Source organism: Pteropus alecto, unplaced genomic scaffold, assembly GCF_000325575.1.
Source record: "Pteropus alecto unplaced genomic scaffold, ASM32557v1 scaffold10, whole genome shotgun sequence".
Taxonomy (NCBI): domain Eukaryota; kingdom Metazoa; phylum Chordata; class Mammalia; order Chiroptera; family Pteropodidae; genus Pteropus; species Pteropus alecto.
This window is the reverse complement of record NW_006431210.1, coordinates 7,400,706-7,420,504: the sequence shown is the minus strand read 5'-3', so window position 1 is coordinate 7,420,504 and position 19,799 is coordinate 7,400,706. Positions and strand designations below refer to the sequence as shown.

The following is a 19,799-nucleotide window of genomic DNA, read 5'->3' as shown; positions in this document are numbered from 1 at the left end:
CTACAATAATTTAGAATTCTTTCTACTCAAATAGTAAGTTCTTAATTTCATCAGAAACACTGCTTTGTTTGACAGTATTGCTATAACCAGTGGAAGTTAAGTTCCATTTTGTGTGCTGGTAATGTTTAGGAATTAAGCATGAGTTTAAATTGTATTCAGTAAGACCGTACCAATAAAACTATAGCAAGGGTCACATAGATCAGCAGCCGATGGACCACATCCAGCCTGCTTGCTTTCTTTCATATATTTTTTGGTCTACACAAATGATAAATGAGGAAATTCTAAAGCTTTCTTTAAAAAAAAAAACCAAACCTGCCCTCAAGACAGAGCTGGCTGGAACTAAAAAGTCACCACTCCCTGCCTTACACTCAGCACTCTGCTCTCATTGACATCCCCCACTTGTCCCCATTTGCATTTGAGTTTTTAATCTTTGCTCTGTGGAACTGAATTATGATTGGGAAGGATTACACAAGGTGAGCAGTGACTGCCCTCCTGGATAGGAGAAATAGTACTCCACCAAAGGGGAAAAGTTGCCTTCGTGAAGATTTATTTAAGTGCTGGTTCAACTTTCCTGTAATGCTGTACCATTTAGAATCCAGAGTTAGAGTTTATCTTGCAGTTATCTTATCCTTTTTTCCATTGAAATGTTTTGGTTGACAGGGAACTCATCCCCTTAAAAGTTAACCCATGCAATTCTAGTTTAAAACCATGTTTCTTACCTTTTTTTTTTTTAACCCTTGCCTCAGTCTCTGAGATTTTGTCCAGCTCTCTCTCCCTATCTCCCTGACCACATATCCTCTGCCTTCCAAGACTGAATATCGCTAGTTTGGAAAGGATCTGACTTCTTTGACATTTGCCTGTTGGTCCTGCTCTACCCTCAGTACTTATGCATCTACATACCAGACCGTGGCCACCCAAGATCCCTTTGCTATTTGAAGGCAAAGAGCAAAAAGCAAGATTCTTTTTCAGCTAGCCCAATTTCGTAAACAAAATTTAATTTTGTAAAAATTAAAATTTATATGTATAGTAGTAAGATAGATCACTTTGTTAATACCCATTCAGAAGCATCTCAGCAGGCAAACATTTAACATGAAGCAAATTTTCATTATATTAAAAATGATAGTAATAGAATTATTGATTTTTTTTTTCCTTTTAAATATATGGCTTTAGCCATATAAACTGTATTATCAGAAAATAATTTCTTTGGAAATCTTTTATATTTGTTCTAAAAATCACAATAATGTTGTCCTTATTAAACATAGCATCTTATATCCCCCAAAACTGAAAATATATTTTACAAGATTTACCACTTAGTCCTAATATATATAGTATACCTTTTTTTTCCAGGTTGTGATTATATATAAATCTTCCTCATTCCATTTCCTTTGAACTTAGAACGTGCTATACTAGCACTGTTTTCTCAGACGTATTTCTTGAATTTTATCCTTTCAACAAGTTTTCTTGGAATTCACATCTTAACATTCATATGTGTGTTTGGTGTTCAGCTGGCAGCCGGTCGGGGTCTCCAGGTAGAGTTCTGACCACAACAGCCCTTTCCACTGTGAGCTCTGGTGTTCAGAGAGTCCTGGTCAATTCAGCCTCAGCACAGAAGAGAAGCAAGATACCACGGAGCCAGGGCTGTAGCAGAGAGGCTAGTCCATCGAGGCTTTCAGTGGGTAAGATTTTCTCTGTGAGACTTGGGACCTCATTTCTTTTGTATTTCAGGCTTTGATAGCATTGAAGATTTTGATTAGGCACTTATAAGTTAGAGGAGAACAACTTAAAATTCAAGACAAGTTGAAATACAGGTTATAAATTAAAATAGATAGCTTATCATGCAAGTATAATTCATTTGTTTTAAACCTCTTATTTGTAGCCTTTTTATTTTAGTAAAATATTATTTTATCCTTCTAGTCTCATTCAAACTAGAAACTGTATTCAGGAAATTTAACTGTTCCTGGTAATGCTTCATCAAGAATAATTTCTTCCCAACCTTAGAAAAACTTATTAATCAGTTTTTAAGAAAGAAAAATAAAACCAAAAGATCAAAATGCAAATGCTACCTTCTGTTTTCTCTCTTTCAATGCTGCCTTTGCTTCATATCAGCCCGAAGCAGTCGTATTCCTCGACCAAGTGTGAGTCAAGGGTGCAGCCGGGAAGCCAGTCGAGAGAGCAGCCGGGATACAAGTCCTGTTCGCTCTTTTCAGCCCCTCGGTAAGTATTTGGGCAGATGTGAGATGCATTACTTTCTACTTTTGTTATCACAGTCTGATAACCTCAGCATACCCTGGATTTAGCTTTCTTCAGTGACTGTATCTTCTCCTCTATCTCTTGTCTATCTTTTTGAGAAAGTCAGAAAATGATGTTCAAGACATTCCTCTGACATTTACTTAAATGAGCAAGTTAGGTATTGTATAAACATAATCGAATAACTATCACACAGATTTAAACTATAGAATATTAAATTCAAAATTTTTCTTAACCTATAAAATGTAAAGAAATATTTATTCTCAATATAGACTATTTAGTTTGTTAAATGAATATTTTTGTCTTTTTCAGCAGAAATACTGACATTTCAACTTAGACATTTAACTTAGGTTATTAGAAAGAGTGCTACTAAATAATATATGAACTGCTTATTAAAATGGGGAGAATTAACATTTTATAGTATTTTACCATTTGAGTTATTTCCCTTATATTATAGTTTATGTCATATCACTGCCGTAAAACTTATCTGTCTTAATTATAAAGATTATATTGTAACCTTGATTATAATACTACCTTTATCTCTATTATAAAAATATTAAGTGATTTTTTTTAAACCGTTAGTATTTTAGAATAATTGGAAAGGCAGTATTTTTTACATTGAAAATCTTTAGAATTTCTGCATGATCCTTTAAAGTTTTAACTAGTACTTTGTTTATATTCATATTCATATAGCTATTTCAGATTTTTAATTCCATAAAATGTAGGTAATAATACTTAATAGTTGCTCTTCAGACTTTGTGACACTTAAGTGGAACAGAGTTCTAATCATTGTATATTAGAGTTATTATTTTTTTGATAGACATGTATAGAATTTTCAGAGATTAATTTCTTGTTCTCTGAGTCATTTGGCTCACCAAATCATTAGACTGTCCTATACTGACCTAGAAAACCCCACTGAGCTGGGGACACAGACACAGATATTCTCAACTCTTATTGTTCAGCCATATGTACCAGATGCCAAAGAGTTTTCCCTTCTTTACCAAAGATATTTTTAATTCATATGCAATAGTCTTAATCTATAGAGTATCTGTGTATGTTTGTGTATGCATATGTATATATTTAAGAAATGAAATAAATCCTACATTTGTATAAAATAAGCATGCCACCTTCAAGAACTGAAGGAAGTGGTGTGGGTGCATGGTCATTTCAGAGCATATGTTCTAGTGTCATATGGCCTTGGTTCATATCCCAGCTCTATAACTTTTCTGTACCAGGATTTCCTCATCTGTAAACTAGAATAATGATAGCATATACTTCTTAGGCTTATTTCAAAGATTCTATAAATGAGAGAATACATTAAAAAAAATCCCTCAGAGCAGTGCTTGGTACACAGTGGTCATCATCACTGCCACCACTACTGCCACTATTGCTCCTCTGCCCCTTCCCATGGAAGCTCTGATAGCTTACCTAGAAATACTTTTGTTATGCTTTAATGGTGTAACACCTGCCTTTGTAAAATGATAATACTGCAGAATTGATAGAAAATGTTTATAGAAATTATTCAAAAAATTATAACTAACAATTAGTTTAAAAGTAAACATCATTAATACGCCTACTTTTAAAGACATATGTTATCTAGCCATTAAGTTTCTAGATTCATCTCAAGCCTCCATTTGACAATTTAAGTCACTTAAATTTTATTATTGAAAGAAGCAGTTTTCCTGATTCTAATGAAATTCTATTTGGATTAAAGATGATTAAGCCTTTTAATTATATATGGTAGGGGTTTTTTAATTGATTTTTCTAGTCCTTTTATTTACATATGGATACTGGATAGTAAAGTAGCAGATTAACTCTTACACAGGGATTAAGGAAGGGTAGCACTCACAGAGATTAGAGTATTCTCCCCATTTGCATTTTCTGCTATATTTGCCTGTATTCTGTTGTCTCTCTTTAATGAATCCTTTTGTTGCCTCTGACTTGAATATTGCCATTCAGCAGGTGAATCCCGTAGCTTGTCATCCATTCAGTTGTTGCACTAGGCCAGTGTGAGGGCCCTAAAGCATCAAAAATAAGTCAGAGCTGAGCAAAGCTGGACTTTTCTGGAACTTGTATGCTTAGTTTCCTTTTATTTCTAGAACTAAGATTCAAAAAAAGACTTACATTATGACAAGCACATGAGTAGTGTCTCTTACCTATTATCTTCAGTCACAGATAACTATTGATTCCATAAAGTTTTTCAGAGATTTTCATCCATAAGGCATTGCCATATGGGTTTAACTCTTTCTCACCACTTTAGAAAGCATTTCTGTTGACCAAAATTAAACTAACTATATTTTAGTGTGTTTTAACTAACGATATCAGTCACCTTAGGGTATGAATAAACATTTTATGCAGCATAGTTTCTATTTAATCCTTTCTGTCAATCTTTTTGATCATTTTCTTGTTCATTACGGTCCTGTGGCAAAGGAGTGATTCATGTAATAAAAGTATTTTACTTGCTCTAATATCTGAAGAACTTAAAATAAGAGTAATATATTTCATTAAATATTAAAATGAATTTTTCCTGGCTTGTTTCTGTATGTAAGAAAAAAGTTGATTTTATGGCAATATAAAAAAATCAGAATTTTAAGATCTAAAACTTTAAATATGATAAATTTAGATTTAGAGAAACATGTCATAAATATAGGAAGACGTCATACATTTCCAGGCTTTTTAATTAAATTATTAATATTTTTTGATGTTCAAATTGCTTTGATATTTACATAAAGTTCTACTGAATATAGAACTTGTATTCTGCGGACCATATGGAAAATGTTTATGTTGCAATAAATGAGGTACGTTATCTTTTGAACAATATGAAGATGGCAAGTGTAAGATGTTTAAGAGCAAAGGCCTTAAAAGAGTACAGATATTGAGGTATATCACTTTCTAGCAGTATGGCTTTGATCAAGTTAATTAACCTCTATGCTGTAGTTTACCCATCAAAAAAATGGAACAGTAATAATTGTGTCATTGGGTTCAGGATTAGAGGACATAGAATTATTATTGATTACTGGTTACCATATGGTTTTTTTTTTTAACTACAGTGTTCATTTTTTTGTTTCATGCTTGTACTTTTGACATTTCCTTCCATTTGAATACTTGCTTTTTTTGTCTCCTGTGGGCTTATGTCTGTCCCCTTAGGTGTAAAATCTGTTTTGTGTCAAGGATGATATTGCAATGCTAATGTTCAGTTACCCTATTTGGCAATATTCTGATCCTTACCTATTAATCGTAAACTAAATCATGTTAACTAACTCTCCTTGCCTAACTGTAGTGCTGCCACTATTCCTTGTTTCTGTGGTAATAGATGAGGTTTGTATGGTCCTGTTATTCCAGCCTCCAGACACCATTCCAGATCTACTGGTGCCCTCTACGCCCCCGATGTATATGGGGCCTCAGGTGAAGGATGAGTACATTTTCACTATCATCTGTGCATTCATCTCAGATTTTTGTCCTTTTCAGTTCCCATTAAATAAAATTCATGTTTTAAAATTGATTTTTAAATTTAAATTTAATTTGTTGGAAAATAAATCATTTCTCTTATTTTTATTTTCCCCTAAGTAACTTTTTCCCCTTCAGCAATCTTATTTGAACATTTTTCTCACTAGCAGATGGACATTTTTCTTTAGTATAACCTAAGTTATGTCATTTTTAAATATTGAATTGTTTTATGTTCTCAGTTATGTATCTCATCTTTGTTCATTGAAAAAAAAAAAAACCAAAATGGTGGATGAAGTGTTTTAATTGTAAATGATGGTGTGGAAAGTAGTTGATGGGGAGAACTCATTTCTGGTTTGTCTTCACATACCTCAGAATGTCGAGCACATAGTAGGTGCTTAACAAATATTAAATGATATGTAATAGTTATAGAATGAAATCAGCTTATCTTGAAGGAAGAGAGATAATAATTAGAGGGGTTTTCCCTTGTAAATTCCTGGTGTGGCTTTATTGAGCTTCTTAATCATTACTGGTTTGAAGATTGAACTTCATTCTGGGCTCACCCATTTGGATGAGATTTACCTGACTAATAGAGCTGGATTGATTACAGAGCTACAGACTTGCAAACCCTTAGTTGGCCACCATGCTTTCTTCTATCTTCTGGTTATAAATGTATTGTAGCTACTATTCTTTAAATTTAGTTTCTATACATTGTCAGTAATTTTAATTGCCTTTACCCTTTTATTTAACTAAGAACTATATGTACCCAGAAAATAAAATTCTGCTTTTAAAATGCTTTCCCCATTGGTTTTTTTTTTTCTTTCTTCCCCTTAAGGATCTTAAATTTTTCAACCCGACACTGTTACATTTATGACTTTCTCAAAACTGTTTTCCTTCTTCTGATGACTTAGGTCCAGGGTATGGGATCAGCCAATCAAGCCGACTGTCATCTTCTGTCAGTGCAATGCGAGTCCTGAACACAGGTTCTGATGTGGAGGAGGCAGTAGCAGATGCCTTGGTATTCTTCTCCATTTCCTTATTTCTATAGATGTTCCAATTGTGAAAGTAATGTATGTGTCAGCCGGGCTAGCAGAGTGGGAAAGGAGATGGGAAAGGTCTTGTGGATTGAATTCAGGAAGATTTGGGCAGTGTCAAAAGCAGAGCTGTATAATTTATTATTGATCTTTATTAATTGGTCAGAAATTTAAGCAAGTGCCAGTAGTAATTGATGGGATGTCAGGAATATAAATATTGATGTATTTGATGTGTTTTATGCAGTGTAACTATACTGAGAGGGCAGATAGATTAGAATATACATATATATACTACAAGCACATAATTTCTAGGCTAGCTTGACCTTGAGTATTTAGGGATTGTTTCACTTGAGTAAGATTTTGTTTAGTCTTTTACTTATTTGTATTTTCTAAACTGATAGTATATAAGTATTTAAGTATTTAAGATATATTCCTGGCTCTTTATGCCTGACACATTTAACAGTGCAGTTTAAAAACAATCCACAGATCCATGGTACTTTGTCAGAAGAGTGCTGTGCATGTATCACTGTTGTTTTTCTCACTTAAAATTATGAAGGAAGTATCATTTGAGACAATGTAATTGGTTTTTGCCAATTTTCCACGTCAATTAAGTATGATACTTTCACTTTTGAAGCATATTAATCCTATGATTGACAAGCATTTTTACTCATTTTCTTATCCAGAACTGATAAAAGGCCTCATCTTTTGTTTTGAAATAGAAAAATACATTGTGCCTTTTAAAACTAAATCACATCTTAACCAGTGTTGATATAAGGCAGGTTTGCCACACAGATTTGAAAAACAAGTTTTAAAAAAATAGTTATCAGTCATGGCTATAATACGTTAAATTAACCATATGTTTAGTTCTGCCGTAACAGTCTATATGTGCTGAATTTTTCCCTTTACCTCAGTCATTTGATTATTTTTTTATTAAATATAGCTAAGTAGAACTTTGTTCTTGTGGACATGAGATATATTGATCACATCTTGTTCTCAGGATATTAACTCAGTCACATGTTTCAAATTTACTATTTCTCATCAATATATTTTTCAATTCATATTTCCTAGTTTCTTTTTAAGTGGATGACTTACCACTTAAATTCTTCTCACATAAATTTTATAAATTAAATGGGTTTTTCTTGAACTATTACTCAAAATACTAAGATGTTATGTTTGAATTATATGAGGAATAATATTTAACCACCAGGGCTAAAAGCTGAATTCCAATAAGTTGATTCTATCTACTTCCATTATTTGTATAGCATAGACATATTCCAGTGTTAACTATTAATTTTTAGGAAAGGACTTTCCAACAATTAAGCCTAATTAGGACCTTGGGAAAAATCATAGAAATAAAATTAACTTTGAAGACAACAAAAGGATCCAAATAGGAAGAAGACTTGTGTTCCTTTGGGAAAACTAGTTAAGGGAATTTTTGTAACTTAGGTAATTCTCTTTGGACTAGGTTATTGGCAAGGTAAAGATATAGGCTGCTAATAAGCAGTTCTTATGTAACTATATATTAAAAAACATTTCTGATTATGGGCATTGTTTATATGCATATACAATTATGCCTAATTCATTGTGCTGTTTAGCAAAATGTTCTTCATTGTGTTCAATTTTTCTCTTTAAAAATTTACTGCTCTCAGCTCTTAGGAGACATACGGACTAAGGTATAGACATTGCTATTTTCTGACATCTTATACCGTAACTTACTTCTTTGCTTTATCAGTTTAACAGATGATAGTCTCAATAAAAAATTCAAGTGGAAGTAATAAATCTTTAGACATACATCTTATTTTTTTGTACATGTAATTATGAAAGGGAAATAGTACTTGAATAGAGTGTCCTATTGGGGTTCTCACATTTAAGCTTGAGTAATTCATACAAATGAGATGATATCATTCACACTGATTCCAATAACAAAATTGATCCTGGAGCCCAACTCAGGAAATGCCACATTACTGCTATTCTAAATTAAATTAGTGTCTCTAAGTCAATATGAGGCATTTAGTGATGGAAACTTCGTTAAAAACTACTTAGATTAAGATCAAGTTATATTTCTTTTAGATTTTAGAATTTGGAGAATTTAAAGCCAGCTAGAACTGTTTTAAATTACATGCTTAACATTTTCATGGACATGTCTTCACTGTTCACCAACCTGAATTCAGTATTAGATTACATAAAGATTTATTTCCAGTTCTTTCCAGGACATCTCAAATAAGCTATTTACTCTCATTTCACTTTTGATATGCAAAGTATAATTAGTATTTACACATATTAAATAAGAAGCTTCAGATGTAAAGAAATCAAAAGAGTCTATGCTTTATCACATTTAATCAAATAGACATTATAGACTCATTGGAAAAAACTTGGAGGACCCTTAAGGAGCTTGCCTCCTAAAAAATAATAGTAAACAAAACAGGTTCTCATCGTTTTTTTGTCTGTATTTTATTTCTCTAGGAGACATGAGGGTTGGGAATAAGGCAAGAAAGAGTGGCAAGAGAAGTGATAGTGGAGATAAAAGGAGAACAGAGGAAAGAGAAGGTAGACAGGAAAAAAGAAATTTACATAGGGGAAAACATGCATTTTCTTTTATCCGTTGTCCATTTTCTGATCCATTCTCATCCTTTAAAAAGGTAATATTTTCGTCTTACAAACTCAGATTTTCAGTACAGTCTCTGCTCATTTATAATCTGTTCTTGATTTTCCATGAAAAGGAGAAAAAAAAAGGAAAAAAAAACACATTTTTGATCACTTCCCACTTTACATATCTGAACTTTCATGTAGTCATATTCTACTTCTACCACTTCCCATGGTTAAAGAATGTTTCATCTTCTACTAACTTCTAAAACATTTTCTGAAGAAAAACTAAATATTGACATTTTATTGTTATAATGATTAGCAGCATGCTTTGTACTGATTTTAAAACAAAAAAAAACAGTCCTTTATGGTCAGTAGAAATTGTGAAATGCTAGTATATTCTTTTAGCTACTGCTAATGAGAATCTTTATGTGTAACAGAAAAAACCTGCTCGAAGAAGATATGAATCATATGGAATGCATTCAGATGATGATGCCAACAGCGATGCGTCTAGTGCTTGTTCAGAACGCTCCTATAGTTCTCGAAATGGTAGTATTCCTACATATATGAGGCAGACAGAAGATGTGGCAGAAGTCCTCAATAGATGTGCTAGTTCCAATTGGTCAGAAAGGAAAGAAGGCCTTTTGGGTCTGCAGAACTTACTGAAAAATCAGAGAACACTGAGGTGAGTTGTGTTGTCTTAAAATAGTTATCCTGTTAGGTTGGCACTTTTTGACTTGACTTCGTTTCTATAACACTTAGATGTAATGGTATGGGAACAGACTTGTCCTCAATTTAGAAGGTGGTATCAAAATGTTTTCCCAAGCCTCAAGTCTTTTAGGATTGTGTATACTACTACCACTACTAATAGTTTTTAAATTCAATAGCTCTATTTAAAGAAAGATTTTAAAAAGAAACTCTTTCTTCACAAATAGAAGTTAAATGAAAAATGACATTTTTAAAAATTAAATAATAAATTCACAAGTATTAAAGCTGACTGGTTTATTAAAATTTATTCCTGATTAGTTTTTCAGTGAGAGGAAAGAATGTTTATATTCACTTGAAAATGCGAAGGTATATTCTTAGTATTTATGTAATGTGTGACTCTTAGTGTAATACGAGATGGAATTAGGGTGAATTTCTCCAAGGACAGACATTTATACTAGTTTTTAGTTCGCTTAGGTTTGGTTTCATTTCCATAATGGTTTTTGCTTGCCTTTTTACCCTTATTTTTTTTTATTGTTTTTATCTGTGTAAGGTTTTAAACCTCGGTAGTTTACTCCTTTAAGAAGTTAGTTTCAGATCATTCATAAGTTTGTGGTAGAAAATATAGGGTTACTTCCTGACTTGATATCTAAAATCAGGATTTGATTTACTGTCTTTATTTTAGGAAGTATTAGCACTTATATAATTTGAAATAAATGTTTATCTGTATAATACCTAATATATTTTAAAGTTTGCATATCGCACTTCATGAATCACTACAATAGATCATCATAATATTGTTCCCACTCCCATTAAGATTCAGTTATATTAGGTTCAGTGTATCATTTTAAATGGCATGGGAGTAGGCATAGTTTAGAAATGCTTTAGCCCACAGGTGGCAAAATTTAAGAAAACATCTTAGCATTTAGAGTAATATTCATGTGCTGAGAATGTCATTTGTATGGTTTCCCGTATCATGATACATTAATGAAATACAATAGTATTTCTTTTCTTATAACTTCCAACCCTAAAATAGTGTGGGTTGCAACAAAATTATTGTTGTATTTGATAAGATCGTACTTAGCCTTCACTAGTAAATCCCACAAATTTCTCGATTTTGAGGGCTTATTTTTTTACCCATTTTTAAGAAGCCCAATGATATGTAAGGTTACTTTTAAGTGAATTCCTCCTACAGCAAGATATTAATTAGTCACTTTATTATTTTGACAGTCGAGTTGAACTGAAAAGATTATGTGAAATTTTCACAAGAATGTTTGCTGATCCTCATGGCAAGGTATGTTTTAGTATTTAAGATTATTTACTCCTATAGGTGTCATTTGTATATTGCCAAAAGAAATGTAAAATAATAGCAAAGAATCTGTAAGCTATTCTTGTTTAATTATTGCTCTAGAATGGTAAAAATCTTTTCAAACATAATTGAAATTAAGCTTTTTATATTATACATAATTTAGAAATTGTTCTCTGGTAACCATATAAGCTTGATAGAGTGATTATCTAAGTCTAAAAACTGAAGGATTAGTTACAAGCTCAACTGTTATTAGTCAGGATAAGTGTATTTGTATTAAAAACATTTTACTATTTATAAAGGAAATATTGGGGTAAGTTGAAAAAAGTTTTGTAACTTTTAATTCAATTTTCTTCTGTGAATATTACATTAAAGTAAATATATTGTCTTAAAAGAATAATTTTGTAGAAAAAATGTCATTAAATAACTCAAAAGCACAAAATAGTTTGATAGTAATATAAAAGAAGTATTTTGTAGGTTGAAATAGTCCATAAAATTTTTCCAAATGTTCAATTTTTAATGTAGATTAAAATGTATTTAATTAAGTATTACTGCATAATCTGCATGTGTACTGTGGAGTTTTGGGTTACTTTGATGAATAGTACTGCTGTAAAATGTATTCATTTATTTCGTTTTCAGCAATGTATTTGACAATGGTAAAACTTAATTATGTATCTTCCTTTAGGACACCAGGTATCTGAACATGAGAATTTCTAACCTAAGTGAGGGAGATGTGGAAGGAAAATTATAAGAAAAATACTGATGAATTTCACTTTACTGTTTTTTTATTGTCTTCACTTTATTTTGCACATATCATTTTCTCCTTTTATTTATTTTCAATATTTTCATTACCTGCGACACTAAAGATATTAAAATCCCACTTTATATATAATCTAAAATATAGCTAAAGATTATAAATTGCCTATACTTTAAACAATAATTTTCAAAGATTTTCCTCTATCAGAAGGTATATTTATTTTATCCAAGAATATAAGGTCCTGTTAAAGACAAAGATTAAAATACAAATTGGTATGCAGTTTTTTACTAAAATTTTTAAAAATTTATAACTTTTAAATTCAACATTTAGGTAGCTATTTTATGTTGACATTATAACCACTAATTACAGCTATAGGATTTCTTTTAATGAAAAAAATTCTATAAATTTTGAACAAATTAACTGTTGATATTTTTTGTTGGCAGTATGAGCCAAAAGACAAGACAGTTATCTGGGTGGACTTGTTTTATCAAATGATATTTTAATTAATACATACATCTTTAAATAGATTTTTTAAATATTTTCAATAAGTGATATATATATATAATTCATTCCTGCCGGAAAGTATAAGACTGAAGCTAGATTATTTTGTAAAGTCACAGTTTTTGGTTTTTTGTTAAGACAATAATGCAATTTAATTGAATGCTAAAACTTACAGTAATAAAGAGAAACACTTTAAATACCAAATAGGAAAGCTGAGTTTGATGTTGGTAGAAGAACGGAACTGAACACAAGTGTTTGGAAGCCCTACAGTCCTCCCTAGAATTGTCAGAAAGATGACCTTTTAGTTTTTTTCCATAGGGTTTTATAACAATTTTTAAGGACCCCTCTGGTTTTGTTGGTTTGGTTTGGTTTGTATTTTTTTCATTAGTTCAGTGAAGAAAAATGTAATGGAAAAAATTTTGTTTAAGTTGTTTTTTAGCTTTTGTTAGCTAATTTGTCCATCAGAGGCTCTGTAAATAATGTAATTCATTAAGAAGAACTTGGATAGTCACCATTACTGTTCTGAATTTAAAATGTCAAGGTTTGATTTGAGTTTTTGCCTTTTATCTTGCTATTACTAAAATAAGTTATTTCCTCACCCCTTTTTTAAAATGTATCTTTATAAAGTACCAACATTTTCATGTTCAGCATCAAGCAACTGTTTTTTGATACTTTTCTTCCAAATACAAATTTTTTCTCTAAGAATTGGCCATATTTTTTTTCTATAAAGGGCCAGATAGTAAATATTTGAGGTTTTGTGGGCCATAATGATTTCTGTCACAACCACCCAACTCAGCCATTATAGCATGAAAGCATCCACAGACAATATGTAAACAAATGACTGTGGCTGGGTTGCAATAAAACTGTATTTATGAACATTGAAATTTTAATTCTTGTTCATTTTCATGTCACTAAATAGCCTTTGTTCTTAACCATTTAAAAATGTGAAAACGGTTTGTGGCTTGCAGACCAATTATAATTTTGCAGACCCCTGTTCTATACCAACTCTCAGTTATTGACACTAAAATAGAAACACGTTTAAAACATCTACCTTGGATCTCATGCTACCAGTTGAAGGTTAGGACTGTTGAAGAGTAACAACATACCCTGCTGGGTGAAATCAGCCTGTGTATTCCTGTATATTCCTGCCACTCTCCATATCTGATCTGTGATTTTTGTCTAAGTGTTCACTGCTGCTTGGTAGTCCTCTTCCTCTCATCTTTCTCTTCTATCCTCCATGAAAAATGAGTCAAATAGTCTTTCTCCTCAAAACTCCAGCCCGATTCACCTCCCCGCCTATCTCATGCCCTACGCACATGCCCTGACCTCTTCACTTACCCAGAATATAGAAGCCATCAAACAGAAGCTCCATTCCCTGCCTCCAAACCAACAGATTTAACTGCACATAAACCCATTCTTTCTACCTTTCCTCCTCTTGAAATAGAAGGAGGGCTTACTTTGAAGCTGTTGTTTGGCTACGTAAATGTGTATCCTATTTCATGTTAATATGGTCTCATCTGCCCGGTCTTCCAGGAATGTCTCATAAATTCTAATTTTGTGATTGACATCCCTTTTTGTTTTTCAACTTTATTGCGAGTTTAGTCGTGTGTCTTTTCTGTCATTTTAAGAAATGTGGGGGGAGAGGAGGAGGAGGTCTGTTTTCTGTCCTGCCTGATTCAGTTTCCTTTACGCTATTCTTTTACTCTTCAGATGCCTGTCTCTGCTTGTTTTACTGATGTTGGTTTTCCTTAGTGTTGTCTTACACCCTCTTCTTTCTCCCTCTACCTTCTCTGAAGCTTAAGTTACCCAGTTCATCCTAATGACTCCCAAATGTGTCCTTAAAGCCCATATTTTTTCTTCTCCTACACTTAGTCACATGCCTATTGGTCATCTTCAGCTTCAAAACCAACTTTTTCTTTATCTCATTAAATGAGACTACCATCCCCTTATTGCTTAAGTGAACCATGTGGGCATCATTCTAGAAACTTCACTTAATCCTAATTGATTCAACCTTCCAAATTTCTCACCATTCTTACATAGTCGTCTTTTGCCTGTTGCACCTTCTCCCTACCTCCTATCCCTAAATTTCCAGACTACATTCTTGAGTTATTTTTCTAAAAGGTAAATCTGGCTTATAACACTTCAGTGACTCCTCATTGACCTCAAGAAAATATCCAAGCAGAGCCTATCCTTTTGACTTGTTATTCCTCCTCACTATCAGCCCAGAAATTAGGTTCATTTCCCCAAATGTGCCATGTGCTTTTCCCTGTAGTCTTAAAATATGCTATCAGGGACACTTCTCTTTCTTCTTCAATCCTGGGTTAGCTCTCCACTCTGAATTGGAATCACTTATCTTACTGGGCAGAAACTGTCTGAAGCCTTGCCCCAGAATGGGCCACAGTGTTTGGGAGATACTTCATACACTGAGCTTGGTTGTTTGGATTTTCCCATGTCCTTTTAGGTTGAAGTCAACATTTCAGTCTCTATGTTAACAGCTTCTAGATATCGTAGCCAGCTTCCGTGATAACTGAAAGTCATTTAACTGAAAGTCGTTCTCCTTCCCAGCATGACTAAGACCACCTGCTGCCCCCAGCAGAAACAGGATACTTAGAGAACCAGGTTATGAGCATCCATGAAAGCCCCATCTCCTTTCATCTAAGATCACCTTCCTCAGCCCCCAGAATGTTTCCCTCTTACATATTTTAGAGTAAGGATCTGAATCCAACTAAAATACTAGGTAAGCTCCAGTATGCAGTGCAGACATCCCAGAAGCTCCATTTCCCAGAAGGGAAAGGTCAGAAAAGAGTTCTTTCTGAATACAGTTGAAATAGATGCTGGATTTTTTTTCTGGTTACAGGAGTAATGTGATTGGTCAATATAGTTTCAAGCTGAAATTATTTGATATTTATAACTAGATAAATAAATTTTTTTTACTTCAGATACCAGTATGGAAATCAGTGACCCAATCACAATGTAAATATGACAGTAATTTAGACCATAAAGCTGCAAATGTGTAATTTAAAGCCTCTTATAATTTTACAAGAGAAACAGTACAACAAAGTGATAACATGTGTGGATAGTGGAGCTCCAACCTGTATTATCAGCTTGTGCCTTGGTTTTCTAATCTGTAAAATGGAATTAATAATAATTCCCACTTCATAAGATTATGATAAATGGTGAAATGAGTTAACATTGTTAAATCCTTAGAACACACCAAGCATTATATAAGTTTTTAAAAACTAAATTTAAATAAAACTAAGGAGAAACTAAGGGGTTCAGGGGTGATTTTTATTTTAACTGCTCTTGGCCCATTTTTCCCCCATAAATGTTAGGAGTGTCATGCCAAAAGCTATCTCATGTGGTTTCGAGCATGTGACTCTGAAGGAACTAGTTGAAAAGAGCCACCTTCACCAAGGTACACACTTTGAATTGCCATTTTATGGTCTATGTAGTCCCACCTCTTAAAGTCTTGCTCTTGAGTATTGAACAGCTAGAGTGGGAATTCCATCTGTGGCTACTGAAATGGGACACAGTTGAGTGGCCTACTTAGAAGACCACATCTCATCTCCTGAAGAATGGTCTCCTGATCAGTAGCTGAGCTGCCTACTGATCAGGAGACCATAATACACATCTTAACCTGGGAAAATAAAAGGTTGTAGTATAAGCACTTACTTTTTACCTCCAAACAATAGTAATTGTTCTCAGCCTTCCCAGAAATAATTTAATTTGTGACTCTATTGCTTCTGAGGAGGACAAAAGATAAAAGAAAAATTCTAGATACTGGGCTTTGGAATCAAATGTTCACAGTGTCCAGAAGTTGGGCAGGTGTCTGTTAGTCTTAGATTATTTCTGGAAAATGAGCCTCAAGGATATAGGATCTGGAAAAGAAGGGGGTTTTTTGTTTCTAACATCCTTGGCAAAGAGATGAGAGAGAGACACAGGAAAATCACATGCTCTTCTCCCATACTATTCATTTAACTCTTGTTTTAAAAACTATTTTAAGTTTATCACAAAATTTGGAAAACATTTGTCACTTTTTTTTTTCTAAGTGTTTTTCTTCCGTACAGGAACTTTGCATTGATGGCGACTAATTTGTGTGTTTTTCTTTTTTTTCTTTTTTTCTTTTTGCATGCTGTCCCCTGTGTTGGAACTCTCAATAGAGAGTAAGTTGGTTCAATATTTGTTGGAAACCTAACTTTACTGCATGACTGTGAAATTAACCCTTTTTCTCTATTTTCTCTCCCGAAGAGTTCATGCAGTATTGGACCCTTTGCAATCCACGAAATGCTATTCGCAGTTATGCAAACTGTCATTCTGTTTGGAGATGTGCTTTTTAATCTACTAATTAATCTAATTTGATTATGTTCTTCTGTTCTATATTTGATGACTGGCACACCTAAGATATCAGCGAGGTTATGAAAAAGCTGCCTCAATTGTAATAGCTCACATATTATAATTCTTTTCCAATAAATTACAGTTGTGAGATATATAGGAGTATAAATTGATTCCATTGAAGGTTGGTTTCATTGAATTTTTTTTTTTTAATTTCCAGGTTTCAAAATTATTTTAAAAATTTTGTCCTAACCTCACCATATGCTTTTTCTAATATTCTAATGTCATTCCTTAAAAGCAAACAGAGCAGTTTTATAGAGCAGTGCTTCTCAACTTACTCTTCTGAAATCAAACTTTTAGCCCTAGTATTATATTAGCATACTCACTTTTCATTTTCTCCCTAATCATAGATAAGGAAATGGGAGAATTTTAACATCTGACAGTGAACTCTGATAGACAAGGAAGAACTATTATGTGAAAGTTCCAATATATATTTTGAATAGATACATATAGGCATATACATTATCATTTAGTAGGTACCATTGGTAGGATATAAGTATTTTGAAAAATAATAGGATGGTTCTATATGTAGAGTATTTAAATGTTTATATTTTTATTCAGCTGTACTCACATTATATCTAATCAAAAGAAATTTCTATTTAGGAGACTCCGAGAAGTCTTCTTAAAGAAAATAGCAGCTCAGAGCTTGACTGGAACATAAACTTTGGTATGTTAGCATGAGAAGAAAGGGCCTGCTGGGAATGACTAGAATGAGTCCAGAGAAGTGGGAGATTCAGAAAGTTTATAGGAAAGTTTCGTTTGGCTGAGATAAGAGGAAAGTCTTACACATCTTCCCTTGCATTATGAAAAAAAGGTTGGCTACAAATTCATTACAGGGTAAGTTTCACGTAAGAGAAAATTCTTACTCTTTAAGGAACTTTTCCTGCATATTTATTAAACAACTTTATATTTGGTTCTCAGCCTTTAATAACTTTGAGCTTGGTTCTAACTGGTGATATAAGACTGTATAAAAATATAGCCTTATTTCTCAAATGTTAAATATATGTTACAGATGGGAAGATAATATAAATATAGAAAAAGTTAAATAGTACCATAAAGCTAGTCTCACTACAAGTAGGAAACATCAGTTGCTATTATCCAAGAAGTCTTAGCTGGGACTCAAGTGGTAAATTTTATAGGGAGTCACATACTATGTGTAAATATAACAAGTGGGCGTATGGTAGGAAATCACAGTTTTGTATGAGATGTGTTCAGGGATGAAGAGTTTATGTTGCCAGATAGCCCAAGATCAGTTTGGAGAGTTAGAACCTTCTCTAAGCATTTGAGACATTCTATAGACAATGAAGGGACATTGAAGGATTTTGTTCCTGTAAAATAAGTGATCTCACAATTTGAAGATGAGAAAGAAGCATGTCTGTCTTGTAAGTAAAATTATATTGGAACACAACTATGCTCACTTGTTTGCATACTGTGGCTATGCTAGAACAACAAAGTTAAATAGTTGCAATAGACACCATATGGCCTGCAAAGCTTAGAATATGTACTATATTTATGTACCTGTTAGAGAAATGCTTTTTTGACCCCTAGTATATAGGAAATGTAAAGACTGGCTGCTACAGAAATCCAGATCGAAGGTCAGAAAGGCCTGGTGCCTACAATGATGGTGTGTGTGATCGACACATTTGGGGAAGGCCAGAAAAAGAGCTATTCTAGAGGTTGTGGGACCTAGTAGGCTAGATCAGAGAGGCCCTGTCAAGGAGGTCACACTTCCTATGAAAAGAGAGTCAGAATGAAGGCTGGCTCTGAAATCTCCCCACATTTATCATGCAGTAAGAAAATGCATGGCAACAAGAATAGAAGAAAGAAAGAAAATAATAAGAGTAAAGCAGTGTCAAGCTACAGAATGGCCAAGCATACTGTGCTAATGATGAGAAGACCATTGATGGGAGCAATAGGATGGAAACTGAAGGAGAGATTCTTAAGATAGTGTCTTCTGCATCTGTAAGGAAAAGATTTAGGTCGTGAATAAAAATAAAGATAGTAGAGGAGACAATACTTTAAGGAGCAAGAATATAGAATAGAAAGATAAGTCTTAAAAGAGAGTAAAAGTAGCTCTTTTTTAGAGAAACAATTAGAAGGATTGCTATAAAGTAAATCAAAGTGGAGGAAAAATCAATGGAGAATTTTATGTTGAATAGCAGTAAAGTAGATGAGGTAAGTTATCTACTTATAGAGCAGATGGCAACAACTGAAAACCAAGTGATTTAGCTTTAAGTCTAGGCCCAGCCATTGATTATCAGTGGAAACCTTGGGCAAGTCACTTTTCTGGTTTTGTTTCCTAAGAACCAGATAAAATGGGAGAGTTGACATAGGCATTCTAATGTCCATGATTTTCAGAATGGATTTTGGTATAGTAAAAGCTTAAACTTGGAATCTTCAGGAAAGTAGAGTGAAAATGAATCAAAGAATTAGAGTGATGTGCTGGTAAACCAGGTTAGGGGAAATGTCAGGGAGCCCTGATTTGTAGTGTTTGTGATCATTTCAGAAGTGTAAATACTCCCTCCCACCATGGCTGCTTTCAAGCTACAAACCAGCTCACAAAATTCCTGAATATTTAACAATCAACTTTCTAAGTAAGTGCTATCTCACTCCGGCACACCTGGATGGATAGATTTGCCAGGTACCAGTGAAAGTGAATTCTAGATTAAGTTCATGAGTTCATCATAGAATAGACCTGGTGAAGTTCACCAGTATTCTGAGCCTTGAGTAGAGGGCCAGAGAAAGTTTTAGAGAAGCAGTTGACCAAGTTTTGAATCTAAGAGAAGCCATTTTTTTCCATATGGTTATAGAGGTGGGACAAAAGTTAATG

The 19,799-nt window shown here is 33.2% G+C and overlaps 1 protein-coding gene across 1 annotated transcript in view; it reads left to right on the top strand.

The window, feature by feature from the left end:
• CLASP2 (cytoplasmic linker associated protein 2) overlaps positions 1-19,799 on the top strand; it is a 150,723-nt gene that overhangs the window by 98,225 nt on the left and 32,699 nt on the right. The window contains 6 exon segments of the mRNA XM_006905731.3: positions 1,506-1,676; positions 2,107-2,214; positions 6,603-6,709; positions 9,749-9,993; positions 11,244-11,307; positions 16,738-16,740. Coding sequence (XP_006905793.1) covers positions 1,506-1,676; positions 2,107-2,214; positions 6,603-6,709; positions 9,749-9,993; positions 11,244-11,307; positions 16,738-16,740 — 698 coding nt within the window.